At 40.4% G+C, this 26,646-nt stretch overlaps 1 protein-coding gene and 1 pseudogene across 1 annotated transcript; one reads left to right on the top strand and one right to left on the bottom strand.

Annotated features, from left to right (window-relative positions):
• The first annotated feature begins 4,033 nt into the window (after nucleotides 1-4,033).
• LOC123935884 (NADH-ubiquinone oxidoreductase chain 6-like) lies at nucleotides 4,034-11,875 on the top strand. Its single transcript, XM_045996721.1, has one exon. It carries the CDS (start codon nucleotides 5,705-5,707, stop codon nucleotides 6,200-6,202), a length of 498 nt encoding a protein of 165 aa, XP_045852677.1. The 5' UTR covers nucleotides 4,034-5,704; the 3' UTR covers nucleotides 6,203-11,875.
• Nucleotides 11,876-12,122: 247 nt separating this feature from the next.
• LOC123935883 lies at nucleotides 12,123-14,752 on the bottom strand (annotated as a pseudogene).
• Between the last annotated feature and the right edge of the window lie 11,894 nt (nucleotides 14,753-26,646).

Below are 26,646 nucleotides of genomic sequence, written 5' to 3'. Positions count from 1 at the left end.
ATAGGACACATATGTCATGAAAATGGGATTGCTGCTTCAGTGAAATCAGCTTCTGTGACTTCACAAAGCTCTGAAGTCCTAGCAACCACCCCTCACCAAATCACGCTTCATCACTTCACCTTGATGGAGTAGTCCTGGGTCAGCCAGGAGTATCAAAATCACTCCCAACCGCTGGAGCAGACTGGATATTTCCCTAAACAGTTTGTGAAGCGATCTTTGGTCACCTCTCCATGGCTGAATTTGTAGTCTTTGGCCGGGACTGTCAACACCACCCCTCTCCACTCTTGAGATGGGAAGAATCCACAATTCCATCTTACCAACCTAATGTCAAGAAAGATTCAGGAGAACAAGCTGACTCACACGGGGAACTCCACGCCATACACATGTTCATGGTCCTCATACCCTATCAGGATGATTTGGACCAGTTAAAGTGCCCCCTGCCCTCCGAGGAAAGCTCAGAGTTAACACCCGCAACCATACCAAAGACATGTCTGGAGGCTTCAACAGTGAGGACACGAGTTCTTCGTGCATCTCCAGAAATCGTGCCATAAATGCCTCCCCATTTTCCCGGGTGACAAATCATTAAAGGCAGTCCCTACACCCGAGAAGCTTAGTCCCAGGACGGAATAATCTGTTTGGAGCTCACGGGAGGAAGCACGGAGCATGTTGGAAGAGAACCAATCCCCTTGGGAAGCCAATGGGAAAGGCTTTGGGGGCAGTTTCAGGAAGACAACGTGAATCTACAGAAGTCTCTGTCTTCTCGGTATTCGAAACGTGCATTCTGTTATCTAACCTGAAGCTAAATTCTTTAGACAGAAGAGCTCATGGAGTGCCCAAGGGTTGGCACTTGAGAGAGTCTCAGGTGTGTGTGACATGCCCTCTGGTGTTGTGTTGTGGCTGTCCACTCTCTTGTGAGCTCGTCCTCTGCAGAGTCTCTTCATGCCTTCCATTCAGAGTGTTTGGTGCCTGGGCCAAATATGGTGATGTTAATATTCGTGGGTCTGGTGTGCTTGTGAAACCTGACTTTCAACCCACTCCACAAAACCTAAGGCCTGCTGAATTCTGTAGCGAGGTGAGAGGATGTGGGCAGGGCTTTCATTTAGTCCCATGGAGGATTTTCTGTTCTCCTGGGACTAAGCAATGTGGACTGAAGAAGGCAGTCCCAATAGTGTTCCAAGTTCGGGGATCCATGATTGCAATTTGGACAGCTCTTGTGCTCACCGTCCTGATTGTGGCCAATTCTCAGTCTGGATGCTGGCGGTCGTAGAGCCCAAGTATCTTTGGCGCCCATCGAGGCATCTCCACCAACACTGCCCATCACCAATGCACACAAAAATAATAATCTTGATTAGCCGGCTGAGACTACATCACGTAGTAGGAGATCAACTCGATAGCTTATCTAAACATTTCAAACACCTACATATCCATTGGGAGAATGAAGAGAAGAAGAACAGCAATTCTAGAAACAGAAAATCAGCCACTATCTGAAAGGTAGGACTGGTGGAGAAGTGATTCTAAAACGACAGGAAGATAGATCATGGGGGGAGGGGCCGTCTCCGGGCAAGTGGCGGAGGAACGGAGCACAAAATCAGGACTTTTAAAAGTCACTTCTACTGAGGGACATTGCTCCAGAGGCTAAGCCAGGGTGAAGTCCGCGTGGGGTCAGCATGTCCCCAGGTTCCGCCGCGTCACAGAATGATCGTGGTTGTTGGAGTGTCGCAGAGCTCACAGGTATTAGAACAGAGAATCCAGCTACAGAGACAGAGCTGAGGACTGAACTCTCAGCTCGCGGTTACCTTGAACTTGTCGATGGCCGCGTGAGCTTGGAGCGCAGCTAGAGACTGGGGATACGGTAGTGATTGGGTGCTGTTCTCTGGGGCGCACTGAGGAGTGGGGCCACAGGCTCTGGGCTCCTCTCGGCCAGAGACTAGGAGGCCACCGTTTTCATTTCCATCCTCCGGAACTCTATTGAAAGTGTTCAGGGAACACAATCTCCCAAAAGTGAACCCGAGCCGATTACTTAGTCCGGCCTCGAAAAAGGCTTGGAAGATATTAGAGAAACCATCTCTGGAGATATAAAAGCCATTTCTGGAGAAACTAAAGAACTAAAATCTAACCAAGTAGAAATCAAAAAAGCTATTAATCAGGTGCAATCAAAATGGAGGCTCTCACTGCTAGGATCAATGAGGCGAAGAAAGAATTCATGATATAGAAGACCAAATGACAGAGAATAAAGCATCCGAGCAAAAGAGGGACAAACAGCTATTGGACCACGAGGGGAGAATTCGAGAGATAAGTGACACCATAAGACGAAACAACATTAGAATAATTGGGATTCCAGAAGAAGAAGAAACAGAGAGGGGAGCAGAAGGTCTATTGAGAGAATTATTGGAGAGAATTTCCCTAATATGGCAAAGGGAACAAGCATCAAAATCCAGGAGATGCAAAGAACCCCCCTCAAAGTCAACAAGAATAGGTCCACACCCCGTCACCTAATAGTAAAATTTACAAGTCTTAGTGACAAAGAGAAAATCCTGAAAGCAGCCCGGGAAAAGAAGTCTGTAACATACAATGGTAAAAATATTAGACTGGCAGCAGACTTATCCACAGGGACCAGGTAGGCCAGAAAGCGCTGGCATGATATACTCAGAGCACTAAATGAGAAAAACAGCCAAAAATACTCTATCCAGCTAGGCTATCATTGAAAATAGAAGGAGAGATAAAAAGCTTCCAGGACAAACAAAAACTGAAAGAATTTGCAAACACCTAACCAGCTCCACAGGTAATATTGAAAGGGGTCCTCTCAGCAAAGAGAGAGCCTAAAAGTAGTAGATCAGAAAGGTACAGAGACAATATACAGTAACAGTCATCTTACAGGCTAATAATGGCACTAAATTCATATCTCTCAATAGTTACCCTGAATGTTAATGGGCTAAATGCCTCAATCAAAAGACACAGAGTATCAGAATGGATAAAAAAACAAAACCTATCTGTATGTTGCCTACAAGAAACTCATTTTAGACGCAAAGACACTTCCAGATTTAAAGTGGGGGCGGTAAAAAAAATTTACCATGCTAATGGGCATCAGAAGAAAGCTGGGGTGGCAATCCTTATATCAGATCAAATAGATTTTAAGCCAAAGACTATAATAAGAGATGAGGAAGGACACTATATCCTACTCAAAGCGTCTGTCCAACAAGAAGATCTAACAATTTTAAATATCTATGCCCCTAACGTGGGAGCAGCCAACTATATCAACCAATTAATAACAAAATCAAAGAAACACATCAATAATAATACAGTAATCGTAGGGGACTAGAACACTCCCCTCACTGAAATGGACAGATCATCCAAGCCAAAGATGAACAAGCAAATAAAGGCCTTAAATGACACACTGGACCAGATGGACATCACAGATATATTCAGAACATTTCATCCCAAAGCAACAGAATACACATTCTTCTCTAGTGCACATGGAACCTTCTCCAGAATAGATCACCTCCTGGGTCACAAATCCGGTCTCAACCAGTATCAAAAGATTGGGATCATTCCCTGCATATTTTCAGACCACACTGCTCTGAAGCTAGAACTCAATCACAAGAGGAAAGCTGGAAAGAACCCAAATACATGGAGACAAAACAGCATCCTTCTAAAGAATGAATGGGTCAACCAGGAAATTAAAGAAGAACTGAAAAAATTCATGGAAATAAATGATAATGAAAGCACAACGTTTCAAAATCTGTGTGACACAGCAAAGGCAGTACTGAGAGTAAAATATTTAGCGGTACAAACTTTTCGCAAGAAACAAGAAAGGTCTCAAGTACACAACCTAATCCTACACGTAAAGGAGCTGGAGAAAGAACAAGAAAGAAACCCTAAACCCAGCAGGAGAAGAGAAATCATAAAGATCAGAGCAGAAATCAATGAAATACAAACCAAAAAGAAAAAAAAAAAAAACAATAGAAAAAATAAATGAAACTAGGAGCTTGTTGTTTGAAAGAACATGTTCTTGACATGACATTTTAGTCATTAGTCCATCGAGATGTCCCATTTGAAGGGTTAGTAGGATTGGATTGAGGACTATCATGGCCCTGAAGTAAGAACCAGATGCCAGGTATAGTTTCAGTATAGAAACCCCCACATGCGATGGGCCTGGAGCGAGAAGAGGTACACATCGTACAAGGATTGATGGTTTCTCGAGGCTTGGTGACCAAGCTCGTGATCTAAGTGAGATGCATTTATGTCATGCCAATCACTATATGTACATGCTTATATGCATGGGGCAAACCAGTAATGCACGACGTACATAGGGGCAAAAAGAAAAGTGTGTGCTGAGAAAATGCAGTAGATGTTGTTAAATATATGAATTGAAAAAAAAATAATTAGGTGGGAAAATCAGGGAATAGTTTAGTTAGAATATCAGCTTTGTGCTGATGGTGGGGCTATTGTCTCTTCCTTGAGTCTTAGGGAGGTGTCTTTCTCCATTTTGGTTTACAAGACCAAGGTAATTGTTATACTATAAAGACTCTTCATTTTAGTAAGTTATTTTCGATGATGCTGGTCGCTGGTATTAAGATTAGGAGGATTGTAAAGTAGAGGATGGAGGCTAGTTGGCCGATGGCAATGTATGGGTGTTCTACTGGTTGGCCTCCGATTCATGTTAGGGTGAGGAGGTCTGCAACTAGTAATCAGAACAGGCATTGACTTAATAGGCGGAATATTATGCTTCGTTGTTTTGAGGTATGTAATAATGGGATAATGGCTAGGATTAGGATAGAGAAGATTAGGGCTAACACCCCTCCTAGTTTGTTGGGGATAGATCGTAGAATTGCGTATGCAAATAAGAAGTATCATTCGGGCTTGATATGGGGTGGTGTATTGAGTGGGTTGGCGGGGGTGTAGTTGTCTGGGTCTCCTAATAGGTCGGGTGAAAATAGCACTAGGATCATGAGCGTTAATATTAGGAGTAAGGCTCCTAGGATATCTTTAATAGTGTAATATGGATGGAATGGGATTTTGTCAGAATTAGAAGGGATTCCAGAGGGGTTATTGGATCCTGTTTCGTGGAGGAATAGTAAATGGATTGCTGCTAAGGCAGAAATGATGAATGGTAGGATGAAGTGGAAGGCAAAGAATCGTGTGAGGGTAGCTTTATCTACTGAGAATCCTCCTCAGATTCATTCTACGAGGTTGGTTCCGATGTATGGGATAGCTGATAATAAGTTGCTAATTACGGTTGCACCTCAAAAGGATATTTGTCCTCATGGTAAGACGTAACCTATGAATGCAGTTTTTTATTACTGTAAATAATAAGATGATGCCGATGTTTCATGTTTCAGGAAATATATAGGATCCGTAGTATAGGCCTCGTCCTACATGTAAGAATAGGCAGATAAAGAATATGGAGGCTCCATTAGCGTGCATGTATCGAATGATTCAACCATAGTTAACGTCTCGGCAAATATGTGTGACTGATGAGAAGGCAGTGGTGGTGTCTGATGTGTAATGTATGGCTAGGAATAAACCTGTAAGAATTTGTAGGATTAGGCAGATTCCAAGGAGGGAGCCAAAGTTTCATCATGCTGAGATATTGGATGGTGTGGGTAGGTCAATAAATGAATTATTGATAATTTTGGTCAGTGGGTGTGATTTACGAATGTTGGTCATTAATGTTCTTCTAGTTGAAATACAACAGTGATTTTTCATGTCACTAGTCATGGTTAGATTCCATGTAGGAATAATGATGATATATATTGTATTCATTCTAAGTGTTATTTTCGTAGTTAGTTTTGTAGGGTTTTCTTCAAAACCTTCTCCTATCTATGGTGGGTTGGTTTTAATTATTAGTGGGGCTGTTGGTTGTGGGATTGTGTTAAGTTTTGGGGGATCTTTCTTGGGATTAATGGTGTTTTTGATTTATTTGGGTGGTATACTTGTTGTATTTGGGTATACTATGGCCATGGCTACTGAGCAGTATCCTGAGGTTTGGGTTTCTAATAAGGCTGTTTTAGGGGCTTTTATTGTTGGTTTATTGTCTGAATTGTTGATGGCTTGCTATATTTTGAAGGGAGATGATGTTGAGGTCGAGGTTGTGTTAAAATTTAATGGGGCAGGTGATTGGGTTATTTATGATACAGGTGATTCAGGATTTTTTAGTGAAGAGGCTATGGGAATTGCGGCTTTGTATAGTTATGGGACTTGATTGGTTATTGTTACTGGTTGGTCTCTTCTTATCGGGGTATTAGTGATTATGGAAGTTACTCGTGGAAATTAAGTGTGAGTAAGCTAAGGACTAGAGTGAGGATGAAAGATATGAAGTATAGTTTGATTAGGCCCTTTTGGTTGGAAATGGCGATTGAGGATTTTATTTGAAACTGAGAGATAGATTTAGGTAATATTTTTTCTAGTCAAATTATGTCTAGTAATGTTGTTGCTGACTTTTGGCTTATAAATAGGTTTGTTTTGGGTATTAGGCGGTGGATGATGGTGGGGAAGTAGCCTAGTATGTTTGAAAATATAAACAGATTTGATGGGTGTTTAAATTTTAGGTTCTGTATTGTAAGGCTAAGTTCTAGTGCCAGGATGAAGCCCAAGATGGTTACAGTAAGAGCCGTAGTTTTAAGATAATGAGGCATAGTTATCTGTGGGGTGGTGGTGGGTGTAATATTGTGGGAGATTAAAAATCCTGTGAGAATGCTCCCAAAAAGAGACGTTTAATGGAGTTAATTAGGAGTGGATTGTTCTCGTTGATTATGATAGTTGGGTTAAAGCGAGGCTGTCCTAGGAGTGTGAAGAATATAATTCGGGTGCTGTAGGCTGCTGTTATGGATGTGGCGACGAGAGTAATTAGTAGGGCTCAGGCGTTGGTATACGACGTGTTGGCAGTCTCAATGATTAGGTCTTTGGAGTAGAATCCTGTTAGGAAAGGTATACCTGTAAGTGCTAGGCTTCCAACGATTAGGGAGGTGGTGGTGAATGGTAGTGCCTTGAATAGGCCTCCTATTTTTCGAATGTCTTGATCATCGTTTAGGTTGTGGATGATTGAGCCTGAGCATAGGAATAGCATGGCTTTGAAGAATGCGTGTGTGCAGATGTGGAGAAATGCTAGGTAAGGCTGGTTAATGCCAATAGTTATGATTATTAGTCCTAGTTGACTTGAAGTAGAGAAAGCTACAATTTTTTTGATATCATTCTGTGTTAAAACACAGATTGCTGTGAATAGGGTTGTTATTGCTCCTAAACATAGTGTGATGGTTTGTATAGCTTTATTATGTTCTATTAAGGGGTGAAATCGGATTAAGAGGAATACTCCGGCTACGACTATTGTGCTTGAGTGTAATAGGGCTGATACAGGAGTGGGTCCTTCTATAGCTGAGGGTAGTCATGGGTGGAGTCCAAATTGAGCAGATTTTCCAGTGGCTGCTAGTAGTAGGCCTATGAGAGGGATATTTAGGTTTTCGTGATTGGTCTTAAAGATTTGTTGTAGATCTCATGTGTTCAGGTTAGATAGGAATCAGGCTATGGCCAGGATAAATCCTACGTCTCCGATACGATTATACAGGACAGCTTGTAGTGCGGCGGTGTTTGCGTCTGTCCGTCCATACCATCAACCAATAAGTAGAAAGGATATAATACCTACTCCTTCTCAACCGATGAAGAGTTGAAATATATTGTTGGCAGTAACTAAAATTATTATGGTAATGAGGAATAGTAGTAAGTATTTGAAAAATCGGTTAATATAAGGGTCTGAGTGTATGTATCATATTGAGAATTCTATAATTGATCATGTGACAAATAATGCTACTGGAATGAAGATTATTGAGAAGTAGTCTAGTTTAAAGCTGAGGGATAGTTTCATAGTTTGGAATGTAATTCAGTGTCAGTTTGAAATTATTATATCTTGTCCTAGATGAAGGAAAATTATTGTGGGGATTAAGCTGATTATGAAAGCATAGGAGATAGTGGTTTTTACGTATTGTGGGTAGAGTTTGTTGGTATATATAGTAGTATTGGTCATTATGATTGGGATAGTAAGTATGAATAGTGTCACTAAAATTGAGGAGGTAAATAGATTGATTACTTTTATTTGGAGTTGCACCAATTTTTTGGTTCCTAAGACCAATGGATTACTACTATCCTTTAAAAGTTGAAAAAGCCATGTTTTTATAAATGGAAGCACGAGTTAGCAGTTCCTGCGTAATACTTTTTCGGTAAATAAAAAGGGTTAAGCTTTTATTGTTAGATTCACAATCTAATGTTTTTGTTAAACTATATTTACAGTAGATGGGTCCTAGGATGAATTTAGGGTTGAGTGAGAGGAGTAATAAGGGTAATAGGTGGAGAGCTATTAGGGAATTTTCTCGTGTGAAGGATGGTTTGATGTTTTTGATGTGGTGTGTATATTTTCCGCGTTGTGTAGTAATTAGTATATATAGGGAATATAGGGCTGTAATGGTGATGTTAATTCCTATTAGAATGATGGTAATATTAGATCATGAAAATGAGGCTATTACTACGAATAGCTCCCCTACTAGGTTAGTTGTGGGTGGCAAAGCCAGGTTAGTTAGACTAGCAAGTAGTCATCATGCAGCTATTAATGGGAGGAGTGTTTGTAAACCTCGCGTGAGGATTATGGTACAGCTGTGGATGCGTTCATAGTTGGAGTTGGCTAAACAGAATAATATAGATGATGTCAGACCGTGGGCAATTATTAGGGCTGTTGCTCCTATGTAGCTTCATGGTGATTGGATGAGGACTGCTATGATTACTAGGGCTATATGGCTAACAGAAGAGTAGACAATTAGAGATTTTAGGTCTGTTTGGCGTAGGCAAATAGAGCTTGTTATAATTATTCCTCATAGGGATAATATTATAAAAGGGTAAGCTATGAGGTTGGTCAGTGGATTTAATAATATAGTAATACGTATTATCCCATAACCGCCTAGTTTAAGGAGTACGGCGGCGAGGACTATGGATCCGGCGATGGGGGCTTCTACGTGGGCTTTTGGAAGTCATAGGTGGAGGCCATATAGAAGTATTTTTACTATGAATGCCATCATGCATGCTAGTCATAGCAAGGCGTTTGATCATGAGTTTAACAGTGGTTGTACTCAGTATTGGATCACTAATAGGTTTAAGGTACCTAGGTTGTTTTGGGCTCATAATAGTGCGATTAGAAGGGGCAGGGAGCCCACTAGGGTATAAAATAGGAAGTATAGTCCAGCGTTTAAGCGTTCTGTTTGGTTGCCTCATCGGGTAATAATAATAAGTGTTGGTATTAATGTGGCTTCAAATAAGATGTAAAATATGATTAGTTCTGTTGCGGTGAATGTTATGATTAAAAAGAGTTGTAGTATAACTAATATTGTAATGTAGAGTTTTTTTCGGGTGAGGGTTTCTTTTGACAGGTGATATTGGCTTGCTATAAGTATTAATGGTAGAAGCCATGTAGTGAGTATTAGGAGGGGTGCTGATAAAGAGTCCACAAAAAACAGCAATGAGAAATTTAGGTTGTTGTCTACGAATTGATTAAGATATGTAAGGCTGATAAGGCTAATTAGTATGCTGTGGGCTGTTGTATTAATTCAGATTATGTTAGGTTTTGATAATCATGCTAGGGGAATTAATATTATAGTGGGGATAATAATTTTTAGCATTGTAGTAGATTTAGATTTTGTACGTAGTCGGTTCCATATGTATTAGAGATTATAACTAATAGAGATAATCCTAAGGCTGCTTCACAGGCTGCGAATACGAGGAGAATGATAGGAGCTATACTAGCTAATGTGAGGTGATTAACCAGAATAGTTACTGTCATTATAACAAATAGTGATAGTATTATGCCTTCTAGGCAAAGTAGGGAGGATATTAGGTGGGATCGGTAGATGAGTAACCCCATAAAGGATAGAGTGAAGGCTAAAAAGATGTTAATATAGACTATGGACATTTGATAATTGTAATATAGATTACAATCTAATGAGTCAAAATCATTTATTTTAATTAAACTAATTATCATTATTCATTTCATTCTAAGCCTTCTTCTGTTCATTCATAGGCTAGGCTTGTTGCTAATAGGAGAATTAGTACTAGCGCCATGGCAAGTGTTGTATTTAGGTTGATTGATTGTGAGGCTCATGGTAGTGGTAGGAGTAGTGCAATTTCTAAGTCAAATAGAAGAAATGTGACGGCCACTAGGAAGAATTTTATGGAAAAAGGTAGGCGTGCTGATCCTAGGGGGTCAAAGCCGCATTCGTAGGGACTTGCTTTTTCTGTATAAATGTTTAGTTGGGGAAGTCAGAATGCGATTAGGACAAGTAGGGACGCTAGTGATGCGTTAATGAGGAGAGCTAATATTATATTTATTACTTCTCTCTGGGTTGTTACCAGAACTAGTTGATTGGAAGTCAACTGTACTTGTTAATACTAGAGAAATAAGACCCTCATCAATAAATGGAGACGTAAAGGAATAGTCATACTACATCTACGAAATGTCAATATCAAGCAGCTGCTTCGAAGCCGAAATGGTGGTTAGATGTAAAATGATAGTTTAGCTGGCGTAGAAAGCATACGATGAGGAAGGTAGACCCGATGATAACGTGAAGGCCATGGAATCCTGTGGCCATAAAGAATGTAGAGCCATAAACTCCATCGGAGATTGTAAATGATGTTTCATAATACTCTGAGGCTTGTAGAAGGGTAAAGTATAAGCCTAGAGAGATTGTAATAAATAGTGCTTGAAGTATATGTTTACGGTAACCATCTATTAAGCTGTGATGGGCTCAGGTAATGGAGACTCCAGAGGCTAGGAGGACTGAGGTGTTAAGTAGTGGGACTTCTAGTGGGTTTAGGGGTGTGATACCTGTAGGTGGCCAGCATCCCCCTAGTTCGGGGGTTGGTGCTAGGCTTGAATGGTAGAAGGCCCAGAAGAAGCCTGCAAAGAAGAAAACTTCTGATACGATAAAAAGGACTATTCCGTATCGCAAGCCTTTCTGGACTGTAGGGGTGTGATGACCTTGGAATGTTCCTTCGCGGATAATGTCTCGTCATCATTGATATATAGTTAATAGGTTGGTTGTTATACCAAGAGCTAAGAGGTAAATTGAGTTAAAATGGAATCATATTACTAAGCCTGATGTTATAAGGAGGGCGGAGAGGGCTCCTGTTAGAGGTCATGGGCTTGGGTTGACTATATGGTATGAATGGGTTTGGTGGGTCATTAAGTGTTGTCATGCAGATATAAGCTTACTAATAAGGTGAAGACGTAGGCTTGGATAAGGGCTACTGCGAATTCTAGGATGGTTAGAAGAATGAGGATAATAAAGGTTACTATGGCTGTGGTAGTGCTGATATTTATTAGGGCCAAAGTGGCACTTCCAATCAGATGAATTAATAGGTGGCCTGCAGTAATATTTGCTGTTAATCGTACGGCTAGGGCTATTGGTTGGATGAATAGGCTAATAGTCTCAATGATAACAAGTATAGGGATTAGAAGGAGTGGTGTTCCTTGTGGTAGGAAGTGGGCTAAGGATGCCTTTGTTTTATGTCGGAATCCAACAATTACTGTTCCTGCCCATAGGGGAATAGCTATACCTAAGTTTAGGGATAGTTAAGTAGTAGGGGTAAATGAGTGAGGTAATAGACCTAGTAAATTGGTAGAACCAATAAACAGGATCAAGGATATTAATATCAGTGCTCAAGTTTGACCTTTTTGGTTATGGATGGACAGCATTTGTTTAGATGTTAGTTGTACTAATCACTGTTGGATGGAGATTAGTCGGTTATTGATTAGTCGATTTGGTGAGGGGAATAGAATGCTTGGGAATATAATGATGATAATAACAATAGGGAGTCCTATTATTGTTGGGGTAATGAAAGAGGAAAATAGATTTTCGTTCATTTTTTTTTCTCAAGGTGTGATGGGTTTTGGTATAGACACTAGTTTTTGTTCAGGATTTTCTGGAAAGTTGTATTTTGACACTTTTAGTTGAAATATAAAAAATCAGGTAATAATTATTGATAAGATTGTGATTAGTTGTTGAAGTATCTAGTTGTGGCATATCATTGAGGAGAGGTTTACTCTCAATCTTTAACTTAAAAGGTTAATGCTGTATAGCTTCTCAATGAGTTTATAGTATTGAGGCGGATCATTTTTCAAAATGGGATAGGGGTACTAGTTCAAGTACGATTGGCATGAAACTATGATTAGAGCCACAGATTTCTGAACACTGGCCGTAGTATAGTCCTGGTCGTATGGCTATAAGGGTTGTTTGATTAAGGTGTCCTGGGATAGCATCGGTTTTTAGTCCTAGTGATGGTACGGCTCATGAGTGTAATACGTCTTCAGAGGAGATTAGTATACGAATAGTTATTTCTATTGGAAGGACTACTCGGTTATCCACTTCTAGTAGTCGAAGCTCCCCGGGTTTTAGTTCTTGGGTTGGAATTATGTAAGAGTCAAAGTTTAAGTCTTCATAATCTGTATATTCGTAACTTCAGTATCATTGGTGGCCCATGGTTTTTACAGTTAGGGAAGGATTGTTGATTTCATCTATTATGTAGAGAATTTGTAGTGAGGGTAAGGCGATTAGAATTAAGATAATAGCAGGTAGGATAGTCCAAATTGTTTCAACTTCTTGGGCATCCATAGTACTGGTATGGGTTAACTTGGTAGTCAACATTAATGAAATGATATATAGGACTAGGGAGCTAATTAGGAATACGATTATTAATGTATGGTCATGGGAGTGTAGTAGTTCTATAATAGGGGAGGTTGCATCTTGGAGACCTATTTGGAAGGGATATGCCATAGAGATATAAAGGATTTTCACCTATAATTTGACTTTGACAAAGTCATGTAATTTTTACTAATATCTCTTTATCGAGAAAGACATAATGGTTATGACATTGGCTTGAAACCAGTTTTAGGGGGTTCGATTCCTTCCTTTCTTATTTTGATAGTACATAGGTTGGCTCTTCAAATGTGTGATATGGGGGAGGGCATCCATGTAATCATTCAACGTTTGTTGAGGTGAGTTCTACCGTTAGTACTTCTCGTTTGGATGCGAAGGCTTCTCAAATTATGAAAATTATCAGTATAACTGCTGTTAATGAAATAAATGAGCCTATAGAGGAGACTGTGTTTCACGCTGTGTAGGCATCTGGGTAGTCGGAGTATCGTCGAGGTATACCTGATAAACCTAGGAAATGTTGTGGAAAGAATGTGGTATTTACTCCTACAAATATGATTGTAAAGTGAATTTTTGCTCAAACATCATTTAGTGCATACCCTGTAAACAGTGGGAATCAATGAACGAATCCACCTATGATTGCAAAAACTGCTCCCATTGAAAGGACATAATGAAAATGTGCTACTACGTAATATGTATCATGAAGAACAATGTCTAGTGATGAGTTTGATAGGACGATACCTGTTAAACCCCCTACTGTAAATAGGAAGATAAACCCTAGGGCTCATAGTATAGCTGGTGATCATTTAATATTACCCCCATGTAAAGTGGCTAGTCAGCTAAATACCTAAACTCCTGTAGGAATAGCAATAATTATGGTAGCTGAGGTGAAGTATGCTCGTGTGTCGACGTCTATTCCTACAGTAAACATGTGGTGGGCTCATACAATGAACCCTAAGAAACCGATGGATATTATTGCTCAGACTATTCCTATATAGCCGAATGGTTCTTTTTTCCCTGAGTAATAGGTGACAACATGTGAAATAATTCCAAATCCTGGTAGGATTAAGATATATACTTCAGGATGCCCAAAAAATCAGAATAGATGTTGGTAAAGAATGGGATCTCCTCCTCCAGCAGGATCGAAGAAGGTTGTATTTAGGTTTCGGTCTGTTAGTAATATGGTAATACCAGCTGCTAAAACTGGTAATGATAGAAGTAAGAGTACGGCTGTAACTAGGACGGATCATACGAATAGGGGAGTTTGGTATTGTGATATTGCAGGGGGTTTCATGTTAATGATAGTAGTAATAAAATTAATAGCTCCTAGGATGGATGAGACACCTGCTAGATGAAGAGAGAAGATTGTTAAATCTACAGATGCTCCTGCATGTGCCAAGTTTCCTGCTAGAGGAGGATATACAGTCCATCCTGTTCCTGCACCTGCTTCTACTATGGAGGAGGCCAAGAGAAGAAGAAAGGGGGGAGGCAGGAGTCAGAAACTTATATTATTTATTCGGGGAAAAGCTATGTCGGGTGCACCAATTATTAGGGGGACTAATCAGTTTCCGAAACCTCCAATTATTATTTTTTTTAAAGATTTTACCTATTCAGTTGACAGAGAGAGAGATCACAAGTAGGCAGAGAGGCAGGCAGAGAGAGAGGAGGAAGCAGTCTCCCTGCAGAGCAGAGAGCCCGATGCGGGGCTCGATCCCAGGACCCTGAGATCATGACCTGAGCCGAAGGCAGCGGCTTAATCCACTGAGCCACCCAGGCACCCCCAGAAACCTCCAATTATGATGGGTATAACTATAAAGAAAATTATTACGAATGCATGGGCTGTTACGACTACATTGTAGATCTGATTGTCTCCCAATAAAGTGCCGGGTTGACCTAATTCAGCACGAATTAGCAGACTGAGAGCAGTACCTACTATTCCGGCTCATGCACCAAATAGAAGGTAAAGGGTGTTGATATCTTTATGATTTGTGGAAAATAATCATCGATTTATGAACATAGGTAAAATGGCTGATAAAAGCATTAGACTGTAAATCTAAGAATAGGGGTTTAGTCCCCTTTTTGCCAAGCTCTGTGGTGAAATATCACATTGAATTGCAAATTCAAAGAAGCAGCTTCAACCCTGCCGGGGCTTCTCCCGCCTTTTTTTCTTTGCGGCAGGAGAAGTAGATTGAAGCCAGTTGACTAGGGTATTTAGCTGTTAACTAAAGTTTGGTGGGATGGTAGCCCACCAATCTAGGAAGGGCTTAGCTTAGTTAAAGTGACTGATTTGCATTCAGTAGATGTGAGATGTACTCTTGCAGTTCTTAGAGTAAATTCAGAAGTTAAGTGAGTTGCACTTACTTAGGGCTTTGAAGGCTCTTGGTCTTTTTAACCTAAACTTCTATAATAGTGTTAGTGTTATTGGGGTGAGGGGTAAAAGTATAGTTGAGATAACAATTAGTGGTGATAAGAAGGTTATGTTTTTTATATTCTCAAATTGTCATTTTATTTTTATGATATTTGTTGAGGGGAATATGGTGAGTGCGGTTGCATAGGTTAATCGTATGTAGAAATATAAGTTTAATAGGGCTGTTATTGCTATGAATATTACTGCGATGATTATATTGTTTTTTGTGAGTTCATGGATGATTATTCATTTGGGGATGAAGCCTGAGAGGGGAGGGAGGCCCCCTAGTGATCGCATAACTATTAGGATGAGTGATGTGATTAGTGGGAGTTTATTTCATGTATGTGATAGTGATAGTGTAGTTGTGGATGTGCTGAGTGTAAATAATATGAATGTCCTGAGAGTTATTGTAATATAAATTACTAGGTTTAGGATTATCAGGGTTGGGTTGTATGTTGTTACAGCGATTATTCATCCTATATGAGCAATTGATGAGTATGCTAGGATTTTTCGTAATTGTGTTTGGTTAAGGCCTCCTCAGCCTCCTACTAGGACAGATATAATAGCTATAGCTATTAATAGGTTTGGGTTAATGGAGGGGGAAATTTGATATAGGATGGATAGGGGAGCAATTTTCTGTCATGTTAGTAAGATTATTCCTGATGATAATGGAACTCCTTGGGTCACTTCGGGCACTCAGAATTGAAAAGGAGATAGTCCTAGTTTTATCGCTAGGGCGATTGTTATCATGTTTGATGTGATTGAATTGGGGGCATTTAGTATTGTTCATTGTCCTGATAGTAGTAAGTTGACAATAATACCTAATATAAGGAGCATAGATGCGGTGGCTTGGGTGAGGAAATATTTTGTTGATGCTTCTATGGCTCGTGGATTGAACTTTTTTATTAGGATGGGAATAATAGCTAGTATATTTATCTCGAATCCGATTAAGATCATTAGTCAGTGGGAGCTTGTTAGTACTATGATTGTTCCTAGGATGACAGTTGATATAATGGTGATGAAGATGGGGGGTTTAATTAGTACGGGAAGGGGATAAACCAACATTTTCGGGGTATGGGCCTGATAGCTTATTTAGCTGACCTTACTGTAGAATTTGGTGTAAGTTTGGTAGCACGAAGATTTTTGAGTTCTTAGGATTAGGTTCAATTCCTATAATTCTAGAAATAAGAGGGCTTGAACCTCTATAACTTACTCTATCAAAGTAACTCTTTTGTCAGACATATTTCTTATGTTTGTGGGGGGATACTTGCTGTTATAATGGGTAGGGCTATATGTCATATACATAAGGCTAGTGTTAAAGGGAGGAAGTTTTTTCATAGTAAATGTATTAGTTGGTCGTATCGGAATCGTGGATAGGATGCTCGGATTCATAGGAAGAAGATTGTTAGTAAGAGTGTTTTTATGATGAAATTAATTGAATATAGTTCTGGTAAGTAAGGGGCATGGAATGCGCAAAAAAATAGGATGGTAGTGAGGATGTTTATTATGATAATATTTGCGTACTCGGCTAGGAAGAATAGGGCGAATGGTCCAGCTGCATATTCGACATTGAATCCGGAAACTAGTTCTGATTCTCCTTCTGTTAGGTTGAATGGGGCGCGGTTGGTTTCTGCTAGGGTTGAGATAAATCATATTATGGCTAGGGGTCACGCGGGGAGAATCAGTCATAAGTGTTCTTGTGTGATAATAAGTGTGGATAGAGTGAAAGAGCCGTTTATTAATAGTACTGATAAAAGGATAATGGCTAATGTGACTTCATAGGAGATTGTTTGGGCTACGGCTCGTAGAGCTCCAATTAGGGCGTATTTTGAATTTGAGGCTCATCCTGATCACAGGATGGAGTAGACGGCTAGGCTGGATATTGCTAGTATAAATAGGATTCCTAGGTTTATATTGATGAGGGGGTAGGGTATTGGTAGTGGAATTCATATGGTTAGAGCTAGTGTTAGAGCTAGAATTGGGGCTATAACGAATATAGTGATGGATGATGTTAGGGGTCGTAGGGGTTCTTTGATGAAAAGTTTTACAGCGTCTGCGATTGGCTGTAATAGACCGTAGGGGCCTCCGATGTTTGGGCCTTTACGGAGTTGTATATACCCTAGGATTTTTCGTTCCACTAATGTTAAGAAGGCTACAGCAAGTAAGATAGGCACAATTAGTGAGATAATATTAATTATAAACATGATGTTAGGAAGAGGACTTGAACCTCTGAGGATAAAAGCTTAAGTTTTACGCAATTACTGGGCTCTGCCACCCTAACCAGCCCTATTTCTAGGGCTATCAAATAAGTGGACTGGCTAGATTTAGATTATATCATCTATTAGTCCTAAGGCGTTTTAATAGAATGGGCCTTACTTCTCTAATCCTTTCGTACTGGGAGAGGTTGTTATGTTGTAATAGATAGAAACCGACCTGGATTACTCCATTCTGAACTCAGATCACGTAGGACTTTTATCGTTGAACAAACGAACCATTAATAGCTGCTGCACCATTAGGATGTCCTGATCCAACATCGAGGTCGTAAACCCTATTGTTGATATGAACTCTCAAATAGGATTGCGCTGTTATCCCTAGGGTAACTTGTTCCGTTGATCAAGTTATTGGATCAATAAATGATAGAGCGCTTTGACTGGTTTGTCTGTGCTTAAATCACTTGGAGGTTTTTTTGTTCTCCGAGGTCACCCCAACCTAAATTGTTAATCCATTAATAAAGTGGTGTTAAGCCTATTGGTATTTAAATGAATTTATTATGGGTTAATTAATTGAAGCTCCATAGGGTCTTCTCGTCTTATTATTTTATTCCCGCCTCTTCACGGGAAGGTCAATTTCACTGATCGGAAGTAAGAGACAGTTAAACCCTCGTGAGGCCATTCATACAAGTCCTTATTTAAAGAACAAATGATTATGCTACCTTTGCACGGTCAGGATACCGCGGCCGTTTAACCAATGTCACTGGGCAGGCAGTGCCTCCAATACTGGATATGCTGGAGGTGATGTTTTTGGTAAACAGGCGGGGTTTGTGTTTGCCGAGTTCCTTTTACTTCTTTTGATCTTTCCTTGATGCATACCTGTGTTGGGCTAACAATTGATTTGATAAGTGTTTTATTGGTGGCTTGTTCTTGTCGTGTTGTTAACTATCATTGGGTATTCATTGACTGTTATAAGCTTATGTAAGGAGAAATATTTCTTGTTACTCATATTAGCATTATTGCTTCTATTATTAAATAGATTAACCCAGTGATATATTAGGAGTTGATTAAGATTTTTGGGATTTGGGAGGATGATATTGTTGAGCTTGAACGCTTTCTTAATTGGTGGCTGCTCTTAGGCCTACTATGGTTATATTATGTTTTACTCTCTAACTAAGGTTGTAGCCTTGTTCTAAAAAGCTGTACCTTTTTAGATTATATTTTAAATTTACATTATAATTTTAAAGTTGTTAGGCAAATTTAAAGTTGAACTGAAATTCTGTTCTGGGTAACCAGCTATCACCAGGCTCGTTAGGCTTTTCACCTCTACCTACAAATCTTCTCACTATTTTGCAACATAGATGAGTTTATCCCTGTGGATTGTTTATAGGTAGCTCATCTGGTTTCGGAGAGGTTAGCTTAAGGTCTCTTTGCTAAATTATTCTAGCTAATTCATTATGCAAAACGTACAAGGGGTAATCTTTGCTGTTTATTACTTTAAAATTTCTTTCATCATTCCCTTATGGTACTTCCTCTATAGCTCCAAGTAGAATTTCTATCACCTATACTATAATCGTGGTATTAAATGTTTTGATTGAAGGGTTATTGTAGTAATTGAGTTGGTAGTTGGTTGGGCTAGCTTTGGTTCAAAGTGGTCATGATGTATGAAATCCTCTGGGTGTAAGCCAGGCACTTTAATCAAGCTACACTTTGATTTACCCAAGCACACTTTCCAGTATGCTTACCTTGTTACAACTTATCTCCTCTTGTCTTAATGTAATTTTATTATGTAATGCTTGGGTATATTGCTTGAGGAGGGTGATGGGCAGTGTGCGCGTGCTTCATGGCCCTATTCAATTAAGCTCTCTATTCTTAATTTACTACTAAATCCGCCTTTAGTTTTTAAGTTTCATAAAAACTTTCGTGAGTATGCTCTTGATTAGAAAATGTAGCCCATTTCTTCCCACTTCATGGGTTACACCTTGACCTAACTTTTTTATGTATTATTATTGTGCTTACTTTTCTTCCTTTTAAGGGTTTGCTGAATATGGCGGTATATAGACTGATTTAGCTAGAAGTGGTGAGGTTTATCAGGGTTTATCGATTATAGAACAGGCTCCTCTAGAGGGATGTAAAGCTCCGCCAAGTCCTTTGAGTTTTAAGCTGTTGCTAGTAGTTCTCTGGCAGATAATTTTGTTCTGTGAGTTTTCTATGTTTAAGGCTGAGCATAGTGGGGTATCTAATCCCAGTTTGGATCTCAGCTATCGTGTTATTGGAAGTAATAAAGTCACTTTCGTGGTACATTTTATATTAACAGTAACTTTTTATGGCCTGGTTAAATTTTAACTTTAGTGTAATGATAATCCTTAACACGTTTTACGCCGTAGGCCTATTAATTTGGGTTAATCGTATGACCGCGGTGGCTGGCACGAAATTTACCAACTCTTAATATTAACATGACTTAGTCAAACTTTCATTTATGGCTTAATTTTTATCACTGCTCTGTCCCGTGGGGGTGTGGTTGAGCAAGGTGTTATGAGCTACTTGTTTAGTGTGCTTGATACCTGCTCCTTTCAATCATATGGGATTTAGAGGGCATTTTCACCGGGGTGTGGTGGCTTGCATGTGTAATTCTGTTAATAATTAATAGGAAGGCTAGGACCAAACCTTTATGTTTACGGGGTCTTGTGACTCTTCTAGGCATTTTCAGTGTCTCGCTTTATTTAATAAGCTACGTTAACAAATATGTAGTTGCGTTGAGATTTTAGGCGATTAATAATGGGGAAATCACATCTATAGATAGCCTTTTTGATATAAAATTTTTGATGAACTAATAATAGAATGGAAATTAATGTGAGCAGCGCAAGATACGTAACTTCTGATTTATGTTGCATGTGTTTAGTTCTTTTTTGGGGGTTTGGCAGGACAATTATGAGCATTTGTATACTTTTGACGTTATGGGGGGTGAGGGGGGTTTGATTTAGTTAATTTCTATCTATTGGATATGCGAACGTGAACGTATGTGTGTGTATGTGTGTGTGTATGTGTATGTGTGTATGTGTATGTGTATGTGTGTGTATATGTGTATGTGTATGTGTGCATATGTCTATGTGTGTGTTTATGTGTGTATGTGTATGTGTGTATGTGTATGTATGTGTATGTGTATGTGTGTGTGTGTATGTGTATGTGTGTGTATGTGTATGTGTGTATGTGTATGTGTATGTGTATGTGTGTGTATGTCCTGTAACCATTGACTGAATTGCACCTTATGGTTGTGCGATGCAGATAAATGATGAAGTTAAAGTCCAGCTACAAGTTATCTGCCTGTTACGAGGCCTTTATGGCCATAGCTGAGTGATACCAGTTCTCCCCCCCCAAAAATAAGAGATACCAAATGCATGACATTTGAAAGATCAAGTGGTATTTATTCCAGGGCTGCCGGGTTGGTTCAACATCCGCAAATCAATCAATGTGATAGAACACATTAATAAAAAAAGAACAAGAACCATATGATACTCTCCATAGATGCTGAAAAAGCATTTGACAAAGTACAGCATCCCTTCCTGATCAAAACTCTTCAAAGTGTAGGGATAGAGGGCACATACCTCAATATTATCCAAGCCATCTATGAAAAACCCACCGCAAATATCATTCTCAATGGAGAAAAACTGAAAGCTTTTCCGCTAAGGTCAGGAACACGGCAGGGATGTCCATTATCACCACTGCTATTCAACATATCACTAGAAGTCCTAGCCTCAGCAATCAGACAACAACAACAACAACAACAACAACAACAACAACAACAAACTAAAGGCATCCAAATTGGTAAAGAAGAAGTCAAATTATATCACTCCTCACAGATGATATAATACTATATGTGGAAAACCCAAAAGAGTCCACTCCAAAACTGCTAGAACTTGTACAGGAACTCAGTAAAGTGTCAGGATATAAAATCAATGCACAGAAATCAGTGGCATTTCTGTACACCAACAACAAGACAGAAGAAAGAGAAATTAAGGAGTCAATCCCATTTACAATTACACCCAAAACTATAAGATACTTAGGAATAAACCTAACCAAAGAGGCTAAGAATCTATATGCAGAAAATTATAAAGTACTCATGAAAGAAATTGAGGAAGACACAAAGAAATGGAAAAATGTTCCATGCTCCTGGATTGGAAGAATAAATATTGTGAAATATTGTAAATATAGTGAAAAATGGATGAAGGACCTCAATGTGAGAAAGGAATCCATCAAAATCCTTGAGGAGAATGCAGGCAGCAACCTCTTTGACCTCAGCCGCAGCAACATCTTCCTAGGAACAATGGCAAAGGCAAGGGAAGCAACGGCAAAAAAGAACTATTAGGATTTCATCAAGATCAAAAGCTTTTGCACAGCAAAGGAAACAGTTAACAAAACCAAAAGACAATTGACAGAATGGGAGAAAATATTTGCAAACGACACATCAGATAAAGGGCTAGTATCCAAAATCTATAAGGAACTTAGCAAACGCAACACCCAAAGAACAAACAATCCAACCAAGTAATGGGCAGAGGACATGAACAGACATTTCTGCAAAGAAGACATCCAGATGGCCATCAGACACATGAAAAAGTGCTCCACGTCACTCGGCATCAGGGAAATACAAATCAAAACTACTACCTCACACCAGTCAGAATGGCTAAAATTAACAAGTCAGGAAATGACAGATGCTGGCAAGGATGTGTAGAAAGGGGAACACTACTCCACTGTTGGTGGGAATGCAAGCTGGTGCAACCACTCTGGAAAACAGCATGGAGGTTCCTCAAAATGTTGAAAATAGAACTACCCTATGACCCAGCAATTGCACTGCTGGGTATTTAACCTAAAGATACAAACGTAGTGATCCGAAGGAGCACGTGTACCCGAATGTTTATAGCAGCAATGTCTACAATAGCCAAACTATGGGAAGAACCTAGATGTCCATCAACAGATGAATGGATAACGAAGATGTGGTATATATACACAATGGAATACTATGCAGCCATCAAAAGAAATGAAATCTTGCCATTTGCGATGACGTGGATGGAACTAGAGGGTATCATGCTTAGTGAAATAAGTCAATCGGAGAAAGACAACTATCATATGATCTCCCTGATATGAGGACATGGAGAAGCAACATGGGAGGCTAGGGGGATAAGAGAAGAAAAAATGAAACAAGATGGGATTGGGAGAGAGACAAAACATAAATGACTCTTAATGTCACAAAACAAAATGGGGGTTGCTGGGGCAGGTGGGGTTGAGAAGGGGGAGGATGTTATGGACATTGGGGAGGGTACGTGCTATCGTGAGTGCTGTGGAGAGTGTAAACCTGGCGATTCAGAGACCTGTACCCCTGGGGATAAAAATACATTATATAATTACAAAAAAAAATTGGAAAGGGGAATTGAACCATAAGAGACTATGGACTCTGAAAAACAACCTGAGGGTTTTGAAGGGTCAGGGGTGGGAGGTTGGGGGAACAGGTGGTGGGTAATAGGGAGGGCACGTTTTGCATGGAGCACTGGGTGTTGTGCAAAAACAATGAATACTGTTTCGCTGAAAAAGAAATAAATTAAAAAGAAGTTAAAAAAAAGAAAAGAAATAATAATCTTACAATGGTGTCAACAGGTATTGTCTCTGATCATGGTTTCCAGGCTGTCTGCACCTGGTTGCTTGCTGGTGTCCTCTCCAAGAGATACACAGTGTTCTGCAGTTCTGGAGACTCTGTCTGCAATGCATGCTGCTCTGGAATCCCTGGGTCTCAAGACCCTTGGGTTGGAAGAACTCATATCATTCATACACTCTCCTATTCTCCGCCAGCAGCTATGGGTCAATATTCAAATTGTGGGGTCTAAGTGTGCTCCTCTCCCTGGGCCTTTGTCTTTGGCCATGGCTCCCTGCCCTCTGAAGCACCAACCGTCCACTTCTCACATAAGCCCTGTCTACACCCTTCTCCCATGGTCTTTGTGACTTCTCTCTTTCGCTGTGGAGTGTGATTTCTAGGCTTCAGCTCCATTTAGGCCATGTTTCAATTGATGTGGTCATCTTCTGTTTATGCTGATGGCCGAAGACAGGCCTGGAACTGCCAGACACTTCTCCCATCTCCCTGTCCTCCAAATGCACGGAGGAATCTTGTGGTGCCATAAGAAAGAAGGCATTCTTGCTCCTTGTGACATGTGGCAGAAAGGGAGAGAGCATTGGGCTGTGTCTTATTTGTAAGTACCAGAAAGACAACTACCATACGATTTCACTCACTCATTGGAATAAAGAAACATGTGAAAAAGCGAGAAAAAGGGACAGGCAATTCGACGCTAACCAGGCACACAAAATTTGGTGTTTGTTCCAGGCAGGCTAGTCAGAATCTGATTTTCTAAAAGTGGATCAAATGGTACATTCAATGCAGGAAATTTGGCCAAACGGGATGAAACATGAGTTTCCACTGTGTTTCAAGGTGAATTGTAATCTGGAATAGAGCCGCTTCATATCTCATAAAATATCCTTTTTAGCATTTTGTGAAACACACACACACACACACACACACACACACACACACACACACATAAAAGAATCACATAGAATTTAGGGTGCAAGTGAGGAATAGCACTCTTGGAAGCAAAATTCAGAGAAAATAACTTAAACAACAAAATCTTAGAGAATCAAAGTTTCCAAACGTCCAAACTGGATCAGTTAACTACTTACTTATCAAGACTTAATTAATTAAACAACCCTACCTAAAAGACCCCTGCTCACAAGTATGCCAGCAAATCCAATACCAGAGACAAAAGGATAAATTCCAAGACCCATACGGACTACCTTGACAAGTTCATGGGTCATACATATCTGACGTCTCAGGTAATGACCAAAGCTTTTGAAGAATTCCTCAAACATCTACCAATACACAGAAAGCCACATTCCAATCAATTCCCTAGGCCACAATTCGAGACATTTAATGGTAATGTAGGATTTTCTCATTTATTCCCAAAATGTAGGAAGAGGGATGACTGAAATTTACAATGTCCAATGACCCAATTTTCAAAAGGATCTTATAGGAAACCAATTGCATACAATTTTAATCAGCAAGATAATAAAACTAGAATTCATTCCTCTTCTCTTTCTTTCTTCATCTCCATGTGAAACGGCCTGTTCTGCTTTCTATTCACTATTGTTTCTTATATTGGGCAAGCTAGCCTTTCCTCCATCCTATGTTTTTTGACATAGTGTCCCCTGATTCTTTAATTGCATATACCACCAAGTGCTCATCCTCATGTAATGCCACACCACATCCATACCCATGAACCAGTTACCTCCTTTTGGAAGGTCTTATCCTCCTGTAACCCTCAGCTTGGTCCCCAAAGTCCTGAGTCTCTCCTGGTGTGACTCCCTGTCTGACAACTTCTCCTTCCGTTTCCCTTCTACTACTCATGTACATGGTATTCCACATGGGTCACATATGAGTGAAGACATAGGATATTTCCTTGGTCTGCTTGCATTTTCACTTGGAAATCATCTTCTTTATAATCATGTTCATAATCATTTTTATCCACTAGCCCTTAAAAGGGTATCTCGGCTCCATCCACAGTGGTGCTAGAGTGGGCAGGGCAGGCCATCGAAGTTGGCCGTTCATTTTCATCTGAGTAAAGAGAGTTGCTCAACATTTCTCTCCCCATGACTATGGCATGTAGCATTAACTAAGGATGACAAGGAGTGCTGACAACGGCTCGCTCTTAGGGGTAGTGATCATGCAGAGTTTCACTCTCCATGAAGACTTTGCAACGGTGTTTAAGGTAATGTCAGGTTGACAGAGCCTTCATCCCTTGGGACTGGTGTTTCAGGACACCCGCAGATAAGGACACGGACAGCACAACGCATCCCTGCCCTGGCAATTTTCCTGGAATTGTGACTCTCCTTCCCTTCATCCTTCCGTCATCTTCCAAGCTGACCAAGAACCAAAGGCAGACCTTACACCCGAGAAACCATAGGGACCAGAAGCTAAGAATGGACCCTCTCACCCAAGATTATCAAACCTCCCAGAGACTTAATGGTAGCCAAGAGGCCTCGCTGTAGATTGAGATCTCTAGAAATTGTGGTGGAAATAGATACACCTTGCATATTCTGGAGAAATGTTGGTCTAAAGAATGGTATACAGAACATCGTTTTCTTTTCTCTTTGTATAGAAAGTGGAAGTGGAAAAGAAACAGAAAAGACCACGTGAGTTCATGATGAGGCTAACAGGGCTCTTTCTTGTTCCTTCCCAGGTCTTTCTACTTAAAGCCATAGGACTCATATGTCATGAGAATGGGATTGCTGCTTCAGTGAAGTCAGCTTCTGTGACGTCACAAAGCTCTGAGGTCCTAGCAACCTCTCCTCACCAATCCACCCCTCATCACTTCACCTGCCTGGAGTAGTTCTGGGTCAGCCAGGACTATCAGAATCACTCCAAAACGCTAGAGTCACCTGGATATTTACCCAAGGCAGTTTGTGAAGCGATTTGGGGTCACCTTCTCCATGGCCTACTTTCTAGTCTTTGGCCGTGACTGTCACCAACAACCCTCTGGACTCCTGAGATGGGCAAGAATCCACAATTCCTTCTTACCCATGTAAGGTGAAGAAAGAGTTAGGTGTTCAAGCAGCCTCACACGGGGAACTCCACGCCATACACATGTTCATGGTCCTCACAGCCTATCAGGATGCATCTGACCAGGAAGAGCGCCCCCCGCCCTCTGAGGTAAGCTCAGAGTTAACACCCGCAAACATCCCATAGACATGTCTGGAGTCTTCAAGAGTGAGGACACGAGTCCTTGCATCTGCAGAAATCGTACCATAAATGCCTTCCAATTTTCCAAGCTGACCAAACATTAAAGCTGACCAAACATCTACACCCTAGAAGCTTAGGCCCAGGACGGACTCATCTGTTTGGAGCTCACAGGAGCAAGCACGGAGTATGTTGAAAGAGAACCAATCCCCATGGGAAGCCATCGGAAAAGGGTTTGGGGCCAGTTTCAGGAATACAACGTGAATCTACTAAAGGTCTCTGTCTTCTCTGTATTCGAATCACGCATTCTGTTATCTACACTGAAGATAATTTCTTTAGGAAGAAGAGCTCATGGAGTGCCCAAGGCCTGGCACTTGAGAGAGTCTCGGGTGTGTGTGACATGCCCTTTGGGGTGGTGTTGTGGCTGTCCACTCTCCTGTTTGCTCATCCTCTGCAGAGGCTCTCCTTGCCTTCCATTCAGAGTGTTTGGTGTCTGGTCCAAATATGGTGAGGTTAAGCTCCGTGGGTCTGGTGTGCCTATGAAACGTGACTTTCTACCCCCTCCCCAAC

This window comes from Meles meles, chromosome Y (assembly GCF_922984935.1).
Source record: "Meles meles chromosome Y, mMelMel3.1 paternal haplotype, whole genome shotgun sequence".
In the NCBI taxonomy this organism is placed as follows: domain Eukaryota; kingdom Metazoa; phylum Chordata; class Mammalia; order Carnivora; family Mustelidae; genus Meles; species Meles meles.
This window is presented reverse-complemented; position numbering and strand designations above follow the sequence as displayed.

Excerpts from the sequence above, each read along its gene's own strand:
- LOC123935884 (XM_045996721.1), top strand. The coding sequence starts at position 5,705 with ATGTCACTAGTCATGGTTAGATTCCATGTAGGAATAATGATGATATAT.